At 40.9% G+C, this 12,966-nt stretch overlaps 1 protein-coding gene across 1 annotated transcript in view; it reads right to left on the reverse strand.

The window, feature by feature from the left end:
• sorcs3a (sortilin related VPS10 domain containing receptor 3a) overlaps positions 1-12,966 on the reverse strand; it is a 172,514-nt gene that overhangs the window by 80,525 nt on the left and 79,023 nt on the right. The window contains 2 exon segments of the mRNA XM_084044283.1: positions 4,215-4,394; positions 7,544-7,633. Of these exon segments, the coding sequence (XP_083900409.1) occupies positions 4,215-4,394; positions 7,544-7,633 (270 nt within the window).

Here is a 12,966-nt window from a genome sequence, read left to right on the forward strand (position 1 = left end):
AAAATATCAAAATTGGCCGCTCTGAATTTGTATCTGAACAAATACTTTGATAGAAGAGATAGGCCTACAGAGGTACTGTAGGGGGGAGGGGGAACCTGATAGCAGAGTTCCTCACTTGGCTTATTTGGAATAATCATTAACATAACCGGTTTGGCAAGAGACTGGGCCAGTGTTGTAGGCTAGTGCTAATTTTGGAAGTGGGGGAGCAAGGTTCTTGAGCGGATTGGAGTTTTTTTTTTGTTACTTTATTTCGGTTTTAGGGTTAAGCTCTGATCCACCCGTCCCCCCCTCCCACGAAAGCCCCCCGACCCCCCGCACGCAACCACTCCGCCGCGCTGCGCCAGGCCGCGCTGCGCTAAAACGCACTGTCTGTGCCTGTGGTGGCCTACTGAAAGCTAATAACATAGTAGTATAACAAGGGTGCAATTATATTCAATGATATTCAATTGTTTTGTGGAAAACACATGGCTCATCATGCTTAATTAAAGAGAGACTCACTTGCCTTTTCTTAGTGCTTTTCATTGTTTGGACAGAAGAAATTGTAAACATTTAGCCAATATTCGATCATCATTAAATAACAGACAGTGAACTGGTAAACTGGTGACAGCATGTCATGGATAGCACATTAATTCTTAAACAATATTGAGGAGGAAATAAGTATAAACGAGGAAATAAAATAAAACAAACCAAAAAGACGCCAATAACCCCTGTCTTATAAAACTGCCAAAGTGGGTCGGGGTTATCTGACATGACAGGCTGTGCCACTTTGGTTTTTGTGCTTTCTGCCGTGCGATGTGCTCGCAGCCAAGTCTTGACATAAGGCTCTGGATTCCAGGACCTGAGCGGAGGTCCATATGTCTAATAAACATCAGAGCCGACACACGTTCTGTATGTAGTCGCGAACGGAGTGATGTTATTATGAAGTTCAATGTTCATCAAACTAAAGCCGCACACGCATTCTGCCGAGCTGCATGGGATGAGCATATTACAGTTAATAAGGGGTACAAGTGCAGCTGGTACCCTTCTCCCTCCACATTCTATGTAGGCCTAGGCATAGTCCCTAAAAGCATTCACTGAAGATTTTTCGAAATCTCACCTGCACAACCCAATATTATGCTGTTTTTACAAATGTAATGCAGTAAACATGAACGTAGCGTTAACCGTGGTGATGTGTTGGATAATATTCACCCGCAGCTGGTTTTAACGAGACAGCAGCGTATATGAAAATGCTTCACAGATGATCCGATCATCTTTATTTTTAAATTGATGATGAAAGCCGCACACGCAAAATGGGGGTCCCCAATATGGTTATTTTGGGGGGTCATGGCCTGAAAAAGATTGAGAACCCCTACTTTGATGCATCTCTCTCTCTCTCTCTCTCTCTCTCTCTCTCTCTCTCTCTCTCTCTCTCTCTCTCTCTCTCTCTCTCTCTCTCAGAGAGAGACCTTGTCTTTGTACAGAGAGACAGAGAGAGAGAGCGCATCTGGATAAAAGAGACTTTGTCTTTGTATAGAGAGAGAGAGATAATTAACAGAGACATAATTGCAGTTTACTTAAGTAAAAATATCAATACTGCAATGTAGAAGTAGCCTACTCTGTTACGAGTAAAGTATATATAGTAGGCCTATATTATATTAATTTCTCTCTCTCTCTCTCTCTCTCTCTCTCTCTGTGTGTCTCTCTCTCTCTCTCTCTCTCTCTCTCTCTCTCTCTCTCTCTCTCTCTCTCTCTCTCTCTCTCTGCCAAAAATAGACTAAAATGTTTTTTGCCTATTTAATAGCCACGCTGAAATTGCATCTGAACAAATAGCCTGCCTTGATAGACCCCCCCCCCCCCCCCGCTCAAAGAAAGAGACACACGGCATAAGTGCACACACAGAAAGCACAGAACGTATGACCCCAGTATATATTAAATATATATATATATATATATATAGTGCCACTGAACCACCACCACAGAAATACAATTTGTCAATTCAAATGAGCTATTGGCAAGAGAAAAAAATACGTTTATTTTCCCGTCTCGTTTTATCAATTAAGACGTTAAAATTAAACTAATGTTAAGCTCAGCATCATGCTATCTAACTTTATTTGCTTAATATTTTGCTTAATATAAATGTCACATCTTGTACTGTAAGCAACAGACAGGATCTTTCTCTGTCTTTCTAGGAAAAACAGTGCCTAAAAACCCCAAAACAAACAATTTTGCTATTCAAATGAGCTATTGGCATGATAAAACATACGTTTACATTTTCCAAAGCAAGTGTCAAAACATAATACAAAAGTGTAAAGTAATGTATGTACAGTTTGGAGAGGATATACAGTATACTAGTAACAAATATATTCTTGCTGTCTGCTGTGGGCTGTAGGCAGCTGTAGGCAGTAGACCGCTGCTGCCCCTAGTGGCACAGAGTGGAAATCATACATGCCCTGCATGAAACGGATGAGAAGAATGAAAAAAAACGACAAAGTCAATGGTCACCCACTGTATTATGCCAACGGTGGGGGTCGACAGGGGGATTTGTGGAGTAACTCAATGGGCATTTCTACGTTGGTGAGTGATTTGCCACACATCAAAGATAACACTTAAAATGCCCGGATGTCTCCTTTAACTGTAGTGTCAAAGTCCTATACTTCTGACAGAGTTCTGACGTGTGCTCCATACAAAATGATGTCCACAAGTGTCCTTTGAAGTTCATAACAAAAGATATTTACTCTTAGTAGCTTAGCCGTGCCAATCACTTTAGCATACAATAAATGAATACAATTAATACAACTCAAACGCACACAGACCTCCATCTCTCATGAGACACAGTCGAAAACTGGTTTGTCTCTGCCACTGGCAACACCTGAGGCTGATTACAGAATTGTTAAATACCTCGGCAACTTGCCCTTGACCAAGCCCTGCGGTGACATCATCAATTAAGAAACAATCATGTATATGGCTCAAAGGGCTCAATTACACAACTCGTTGTGAGCTTGTGGATCATCTATTTCCGCTATTCATCATACAACTAAGTACGGGTTGAATTAGTTATGACAATGTGAGCACCGCTCAGTCTCAACAAGTAGTCTTCTTTACCAGATGTACAGTTCAGAAGAGTTCACGGGCTACTGGCGGCCCGGGGGCCACATGCGCCCCCCCCCCCCCCCCCCCCCCACCTTCACGTAATGCGGCCTGCAGGTTAATATCGGAATACTGATATATTATTGAGTTCAGCTGTTACAATTCCAAACATGCAAACATGACCCGCTTTAATTAATCATTCAGAGTAGCTTAATGACTAGTATTGATATTATATTGTCTTTTTTATGTCCAATGTATGTGTATTTGTTTAAGTTCATAAAGTTAACATAAGTATACTGTAACTAAATGCATTTGAAATTAAAAACAATTTTTACTTTTCAGGATTCCAATTCAAAAAATGCAAAAATAGCAGATCTACGAGCTTGTAGAACAGCTACTTTTGCTAGTTTTGTGTGACATAGGAGAGCTTTCGCGAAGTACGGCATTCATTTATGAAAAAAGTTAAAATACGGAGATAGGAGGTGTCTGCCCGACAGTATATGCATGTATGGCCCTCTGGAGTGAGTGTGGAAATATAGTGGCCCTCTCCATCATCAAAGTTGCTGTCATAGAGCCTAAATGGAAAACTACCAGCACTCATCCAAATGTCCTTATAGGTACTTTTAGCTTTGATGGCACGGGCAGCATACGGACGTCATCTAAATTCTCTTTTCTTATTTTTTCCCCCTGTATTTTCTGTTTACGCCATAATAGTGGGTCTAGGGCTGTCACGATTACACATTTAAGTTGACGATTAATTGTCACTCAAATATTTGTGATTATGAATTTAATCGTTTCTTTGGCGTTGAACTTTTGGAACAACCTAAAGCCTTGTGGGCTTTGTAATAAAAAATTGTACAGGACGGATTTGACAAATAACTGAAATATGCAAGAAATTATTGACATATTTGATCATTTTCATACATGTAGAAAAAGCAAAAATAGCTGATCTACAAGCTTACAACGCGTCACGAAGTGACGCGTTGTAAGCTTGTAGATCTGCTATTTCTGCTTTTTTCAATATTTGAAACTGTGTGAAAATCTTTCAACATGGAGACGATTATGACGATTATGCAAAAACGATTGCGTTTAGACGATTACATGCAGTATGTAATGCTTGTGACAGGCCTATAAGCGGGGTCCCCTACCTCATATAGATCCAGCATCTGGTTGCCCCCGATGCCCCGGGTGGTCTTGACGTTCTCCATGGCCAGCGTGAAGAAGATGCCCCTGGTGTCGGACAGGTAGAGGTTGTAGGTGTCGTTCTGGTTCCACTCCTGCACGGCGGCGAAGACCTGCTTCTCGTCCGTGCTGACGATGTGCAAGTCCTATCAGAGAGAGAGAGAGAGAGAGGCGAGATTAACCCATTAAGACCCCGGGGAACGCAGATCTGTGTCATTTTAGGATTTGAGCTATAAGCATTATTTTATACTTTGGGCTATTCAAAAATAGCAGATATACAAGCTCGTAGCGCGGCACTGAGTGCCGCCCTATGAGTAGATCTGCTATTTTTTGAAAAATCGTGAAAATCAGTGCAAATCTTTGAATATATATATTTTTAAAGCGAACATTTGTAGCTGTTAAATGTCAAATGTCTCAACAAATGTGCACAAATTGTCACGATTTTTAAAAAAAATAGCAGATCTACAAGCTCATAGCGTGGCCTCGGTGGCACTCGGTGCCGCGCTATGAGCTTGTAGAACTGCTATTTTTTTTTAAATCGTGATTATTTTTTTTACATCTTTGAATATATATATTCTTAAAGCGAACATTTGTAGCTGTCAAATGTCTTAATTTTTCTGGAAAACTATTGTTTTTATATCAGTGGTTCTCAAACGTTTTCCATGCCAAGGACCCCCCAAAATGTATATGTATTTGGTCGTGGACCCCCATCTCAAAATATGTTGTTCCAGGGACCCCCCCAGAAGCAAAGAATAGAGTTAAAAATGTTCGCTTTAAAGAATATATATATATATATATTCAAAGATTTGCGCACATTTTCACAATATTTCAAAAAATAGCAGATCTACAAGCTCGTAGCGCGGCACTCGGTGCCGCGCTACGAGCTTGTAGATCTGCTATTTTCGAATAGCCCAGAGTATGAAATAATGGTTAAGGTGGTTACACACAGACGCGTTTCCCGGTTTTAACGGGTTAAAGAGCAGTTATGATGGGAGATCACGGCGTCATGGATTAGAACAAGCTGACCCTTTTGGGGGCTTTGGTCATGGGGATCAGGCCTTTACAGGGCGTCGTGGAGGTGAATACTGATGTGTGCAGCGAGCGTGGCATCGCTCGCTGAGGGGCTGAAACGTGGGAAAAGTCACTAATAAGGCTCTGTGCACATGTGGCCATGTTGGAGAGGAATCGGGCCTCGTCCTTCTACTTCCTTCACAGGTGTTACCAATTAGACTAATTAAGGCTCTATTGTTCCATTCTGGTCAGGGTGCTGATAATCTCTCAAGAACAGATTCTGCTCTCCGCTTGAATCTGTCGGGGGGGTTCGTCATATCGCGTACGCACTGGCCTACAAGTGGGCGTGCCTTCAGATCAGGAAGCAGGTCGCGCTTTACCCCATCAAATGCAGTGGGCGGGATTTACGTGTGTGCCGATCCTTCCCCACTAGAAACAAACCGAAACTCATTTAACAATAGCGTCCTCGGAGCAGACAAAACCACGGAAAGATATTCACATTTTAACTTGCTCTTTCATCATAGAAACAAGTGGGCTTATAACCAAAACGATCCATGTTCTCTGGGAGAAGTGGTGTTAGTGCTCCGTGTAGAAATACTGTTAGTGGGAATGAAAACATAGACGAACCACCGGAAGTGAAAGGCTGAAGGCAGACCAAAACCCCGGTTTCCTTGCGCAAGGGTGCTCCCGTGGCAAAGGAATTTGGCGATGGGTTCCCAGATTGGGGTGCTGATATTGTGCATGTTGGCTCACTGGAAACGCTCTGCTAGTGTGGTCCAGGGACCCTCATGGTTCCTTGCGGGTGTGTAACTCTGAGAGTGTACAAATGGAACCAAATGGACCCGACACTCTCAGAGTTATGGGGGTCCTTGAAATTAAAAGTAGCTTGAGAACCACTGTGCTACACTAACAAAGCCTTAATTACTATAATTGATAACACCTGTGAAGTAAGGAAGAAGGCCCAATGTCTATCCAATATGGCTGCTGTGCATAGAGCCTATATAAGGAATGCCAGTGGTGGAAGAAGTATTCATATAATGTTTTTAACATAAGTAAAAGTAAAACGCCTGTATTCAAACTTTGATTTGAGTTAACGTGCACAAGTATTGGCATCAAAATATATTTACAGTAACAACGTGAAAGTACTCAAATTGTTTTCAGAATTTGCTAAATGTTTCTTAAATAGCTGTTCAAAAAGCTCACAACGTGTTGTGATGTGACGAGTTGCGAGCTTGTATATCAACTGTTTTCGATCAGCTAACGTATAAAATAGGGCTTAAGTGGTTCATGTACATTTTGTAATTCTAATCTAAATATGCAAAGTAACTGATAATAAGAGCTGTCAAATAATTGTGGTGGAGTAAAAAGTACAATATTGACCTGAGATGTAGTAGAGTAGTTGTATAAAACTTGGAATACTCAAGTAAAGTAAAAGTAACTTAGAATTGTACCTAAGTACAGTACTTTAGTTTGATTGAAACCTTTATTTATTCTCGAAAAGAGCATTGAGGTTCACCCTCATTTGCAATGCTGAGATTACAGAACAAGATTAACACACACAAGAGAAATCAACAGTAGGCTACATTCTACAATTCAACAATGCAACATATAAAAACACAGAAACAAGATAAGACCTAACATAAAATGTGTAAATTAAAAACAATTACATATTCAGGTAGGGAGATTTAAGAGTGCGCTATTAAATTGTCCATAGGCAATTGGGGTGTACATTTTAGCTCGAGTTGTAAGGTATTCCATGAAATAGGAGCATCAAAACAGAAAGCAGTTTTCCCAAGTTCAGACAGCAAAGATGGAACCTCGAGTGTAAGCCAGTCGCTAGAGCGGGTCTGACTCTGGCGAGTGCTTTTTTTCCAATCTAACAACAATGTAATGTATGGAGGTACCTTCCCATCAATACCCTTAAAAAATAAACTGGTACCAGTGTCTAGTTCTCCTCTCGGAGAGGGAAGACCAACCTACTCTGTCGTAGAGGATACAATGGTGAGTGCTGTAGCTTTCTCCAGTGATAAATCTAAGTGCTGAGTGAAAGACTGTGTCTAGGGGTAAAAGAGTAGTAGGGGCAGCACTTCTATATACTACAAAATAAAAGTGTTCATAAGAATGAAAGTGAATGTTTGTGAGATTAATGTAGAAGGTGCATGAGGACGATATGATTACATAACTGAGCTATAGAATTAATGCAACATTATTTAAAGAAAAAAAATCAATGAATGAACGAGAGCCAATGTTCATGAAGATGTCTGGAAGAAACACTCTATCTTACCTTTGGCAGGGAATATTTTGGCAGTTTAATCTGTATGAACGGGTCTCTCTTGTAAGACACGTAGTACTTGGCTCGTCCTGATGTAGGAACCTGCAAGAGACGTGGGTCAGATGATTAATTATTCATTAATTGATGATTAATAATGACGTTAATACCTGTTAATATCTGTTCTGTACAAGCTAGTGGTCATTTTCTTTTTCAGAATCAGAGGGGAAAGCACAAATAAATATGAAGTTTTTTTCTGGTGGGGTTTTAAAGACATACAAGGCAGTTTGTTCAAAAGTTGATGTTCATGACCAGTGGTGGAAAAAGCACTCAGATATTTAACTTAAATAAAAGTATCAATACTGCAATGCAGAAGTACTCTGTTACAAAAGCCTGGTGTTCAACATTTACTTGAGTAAAAGTACTAGTAAAAGTACTACCATTTACTATAGTAAAAGTATTGGTATCAAAATGTACTTAAAGTACCAAAGGTAAAAGTAATGAAATGTTTGAAAATAGCAGATCTAAAAGCTCACAACACGTCTCCATGCGACGCATTGTGAGCTTGTAGATCGTCAATTTTCAAATAGCCTATAGGTATAAAATAGGACTAAAGCGGTTAATGTATGTTTTATAATGTAAAAGTACAATAATTGCCTCTGAGATGTAGTGGAGTAGAAGTAAAAGTACTGGAGCTTGAAAATACTCAAGTAAAGCACAAATACCTCAACATTGTACTTAAGTACAAGTACTTGAGTAAATGTACTTAGTTACTTTACACCATTGTTCATGGACTTGGCCATTGATAGCCGGTACTCTCGCCTTGCATTCTGAGGATGCTGGCCTCTTGTCTAGGTGTCGATGCACGTCGTGGTCTGGAGGTATAGGCTATGGTAAATATCTCGTAGGTACGATCAATAGTCTCATTATTCATTGTCAAGAGAAATCTTTAAGTCGCCTAAACGGATGCTCAACTCCGGTCTGGGAGAAAGTCATCCTTTAATGGTCTAGGGTCCTATGTAAACATTCCGGGCTGTATATATAAGCTCTTATCTCATAGAGCTGGAGGTGTTACAAACTTCTCATTAGCCTGGTGACCATGGGAGAAACACACACTTATAAAGATCACACAAAAGCAAGATTGTAGCTGACCCTCCTTTTTAAATATCCATTTCAATAGGTTGAACGTTTGACTCTTCGTCTGAGCAAAGTGAAATGCGTATTCTTGTCACATAAGACATTATAGCAGTGGTTTATAGCAGTGGTTCTCAAAGTGAGGTCCAGCTATATGCCTGATATTTAGGAACCAAATGGACAAGTGGCTTTTTTTTGTTGCTCTCCCTCATGGAACTACTTGCAGATTATACCAGGGTCAATCCACTTTATGTGGATTATGCGGTCGACGCACCTTAATCCCAGGTAGGCCTATAACGCACTGACTTTTTTCTCTTTTATTGTGCTTTTCTTTTTTTTTTCTAAGCACCTTAACGTCCATCAGTATATCATGCACAGTATACATTGCTGCTATGCTCAGGCACCTTCGTTATATTTTTATCTCAGGTACTAGTGTAAATATGTAGATAACTTGTTTGGCCTTTTTGTTTGTTCTCTTGTTTGATCTCCTTCCCACTTGCCCACTCTTCTTCCTCCCCCTCTTCTTTCTATGGAAGTAACGTTGCGATGGGAACGATGTACGAAAACAAATTTCACCCACTTCTTTACCTTGTAAACCTGTGATGTGACAATAAACCTGATTCTGATTCTGACCCTTACATCTGTAACTCTGAGAGTATATACATGAGGGTGCCACAGATGAAAATAGTATCAAATGGAGGGGTCCGTGGAATAATTCATATCAAACGGGGGGGTCCTTGAAAACACAAATGTTTGAGAATCATCAGCTTTATAGTGAGTGGAGTGAATGCCTAGAAGGAGTAAGCAGCAGTGGGAAGGAAATATATACAGCTAGGCTGAGGTTATACAGTACGTAGCACAGTGAGCACCGTGCACAGTCGAGTGGAGAGGCGGTAGATCGATGTTTGGGGAACCCGAGGCAATTTGAACTTTAAGAGGAATTGGTATGATTGATTCCACCCCCTCCCCCTCCCCTCCCCCCCACATCCCTTCCAGGATCTTTCGTCTGTGACGCAATGTGCTTTAAAATGCGGAGTACAGCTCTGGAAGAGGGGAGGTTTAGGGTCGAGCAGGTTGCTGTGGGTTTACTGTATACTTGAAACTCCATTGATGATTGAGGGATCCTTTGGGCGGACAGCTCTATCTTCGTCTGTTGGCTATTTTTCGACTAACCTTTCCATAACCTGAAACTATCAAGAACCCCGTGAAGTTCTGTGATGTTTTTTTTGCAAGATAACAAGAACCACCCGTGATGGGAGAGTGCATGTCATAAAAAGATAATCGAACTAGAAAAAGTGCTCCTCGGAGCACAAGTCTCCACCAGGTCAGGTAGGTTATTGTGGCCTCCTGGTGGCGCTATAATAGGCCAATGTGAAAAGGGTGCCATTTTTTCTTAGGCCTTTCACGGCAATCGGACACTGCATTCGTGATTTGAGGCATTTTGTTCAAATGTTTTCTAAATTAGACCTGCTGGTGGCGCTATAACAGGCCAATGTGAAAAGGGTGTCATTTCTTCCTCGGCCAAGTGTGAACGTGCGTGCAAAATGTCACGGAAATCGCACACTGCGTTCATGATTTGAGGAATTTTGTTCAAAACGGACCTATCCTGCAAACTTTGGAAGCCAATGTTAGCCAAGTAGGATGGAATTTGAAATATCAGACACATCCATCTTGATCACATGACTATAGAGATACTGTGTACCGATTTGCGTGATTTTTGGTAAGAGCAAAGAATGTGTTTTACAAAAGTCAGCCTCCTGGTGGCGCTCTAAAAGCATATCGTCGGTGTCCAGCCAGGAACAACTAACTCCATTTTCAGGTTTTTTTTTTCTTTTTCATAAATCGACGCTATTGAACACCCTTCACATCTGTGTAAAAAATCTAAACATTTGAACCAATGAAAAGTATTAAAAAGCGCCTCAGACGAAAACTCCCAACTCCATTGGATCCTCAAACTGTCCGTCAAAAACAAACAACTCCCCCCTCTCCTCTACACAGCGCTACAGCACAGCATTAGCAGTGCGCGGTGCGCAGTGAACGAGGAGGAACAACACGTAAACAGACTCCCCGTAGTCTGTTAAAACTATGCAGTGTACCTGTTTATCAAACAGCACTGACGCTAATGTTATGAAAACAAGTAATTATATTTCTAAAATCTATGAAGTGTTTAATGAGGAGAGCATTGTGATAAGAAGAAAGACGTTCATAGCATTTCTGTCGCGCTAGTGTTCTACTACCTCTTAGCAGAAGTTATTGTAATATTTAAAGTCCTGTTTATTGTTGTAGGCCTATATAATAAGTGTCATGAAGCATCAGGGCATTAATTCACACGTTGTTGTGATGCATTGTGAGCTTGGAGATCCATTGTTAGCTTTTGGGAATCTGTACCCTTTTGAAACCTCTCAGCAGCGAGTGGAGCTACTGTTGTTTGGACACCTAACTCCATTTCAGCTTGATTTCTGTTCGTCTGAAACTTCTAACTCCACTCGCGCTGGATAAAGTGTTGATTTACCTGCGATTTGGGTAAAGTGTTGATAATATAATGACACATGCAAGTATCTCACAATATATACAGTCACTATACCAACTTTGACGAGGTAATATTGCTTTGTTTTAAAAAATATAAGGTTTTCTTCATTTTCTGAAAAACGTATATCTTGTTTTTTCGTTTCCTGAACAATGAGCGTTTTGGAGTTAGCAGTTTCTGGCTGGACAGCAGAGATATGTGAAAAATGCAGGGCAAAGGTTTTTCCTTGGCCTCTAAGGAGTGTGCATGCAAAGTTTCACGCAGATTGGTGCATTTATTGGTAAAAACGTGAATTGACCTGTTATACGTAGCGCCACCAGGAGGCTGATTTAAAAGTTTTCAAGTGGCATTTCTTCCTTGGCCAAGTGGAAATCTACGTGGAAAATTTCACGGAAATTGCATGCTACGTTCATGATTTTGTTGAAAATGAACCAATCCTGCAAACTTTGGAAGCCAATCTTAGCCAATCAGGATGGAATATGGAAAATCAGACAGATATTTGTTAATCACATGACTATTCAGATACTGTGTATTGATTTGCATGTTTTTTGGACAAAATCTGTAGGAGTAGTATCAAAACATGTGTTTTGCAAAAGTCGGCCTCATGGTGGCGCTATGACAGGCTGATCTGAAAAAATTGGGGCAGAGGTCCTGCTGTGGCATCCAGGGAGTGTGTGTGCGCAGTTTCACAGCGACCGGGCCAACGGTGGCGGAGATTAGCTGGTCACAGACGGACGGACGGACGGACGGACAGGGGGCAATACATACTCTCTCACCATGCCTTTGGGCCTGGCGGAGTCAATAAAATACATTAATTTAAAACAAGTCAAAATAGCAGATCTACAAGCTCACAACGTGCCACGCTGTGAGCTTGTAGATCTGCTATTTTCTCCTGTTTTAGAAACATTTTGTGTGGAGTAAGATCTCAGTTGTGGTGTTCCCAGAACTCAGGATTAGTTCCACCTCCTGAACAACAGGGCCCAAATTAGTTTCTGAGAACCTTATCTAAAACTGATGGAGACAAATCCAGAACCCGTGAAATAATGTTTCACGGCATGTCAAGGTTCACTTAGTTCTTTTAGTCGACAAGAGCCATATTATGCTATATACATTTTATGCTATCAATGCAATCTTAGGGTTTTGCCAATTATTTGGGGGACCACTTGCAATATCCTCACGACATGGAACATTTGTTTTGGATTGTAGATCTGCAATTTTTGGCTAAAGTTCTCCTCAGAAAAGGGATGCTTAGGTTCAAGTGGTTAAGATAAAAAAAAAATCATATCACACACAGATTTGGCGGACCCCCTGTAGTAACTCTGAGGACCCCCTCGGGGTCCCGGACCCCCTGTTGAAGACCCCTGGTGTAGTTGATAGCTGCACGGGTTTGCATTGGTTGCTGTGAGACATGAGTTACTGCATGTATTCATAGAGGCTGCTGCAGCAGGTAGAGGCCTATATATCATAGCTGATGCATAGTAGTTCAAAGTACATGCTGGATTGTTTAAATGGGGCCTGCATGCGTGGTGCTAGTTTTGGAGAGCAGGAACATGTGGCCTCTGGAGCAGGTGACTTCAGTTAACCCATTCAACCCGGGAATTTCATTTTTAGCTATAGCCTATAACCATTATTTTATATATATATATATTTTTTAAATGTGACATTTTTTGGCTATATTTTTTGAAACAACATTTTTTAACTCAAATCTTTGCTTCTGGGGGTCCCTGGAACAAAACCTTTTCATGTCAAGGACCCCCAAAATTATATGTATTTGAAC

The sequence above is a fragment of the Gymnoscopelus microlampas genome, assembly GCF_963454915.1.
Source record: "Gymnoscopelus microlampas genome assembly, chromosome: 2".
Lineage (NCBI taxonomy): Eukaryota > Metazoa > Chordata > Actinopteri > Myctophiformes > Myctophidae > Gymnoscopelus > Gymnoscopelus microlampas.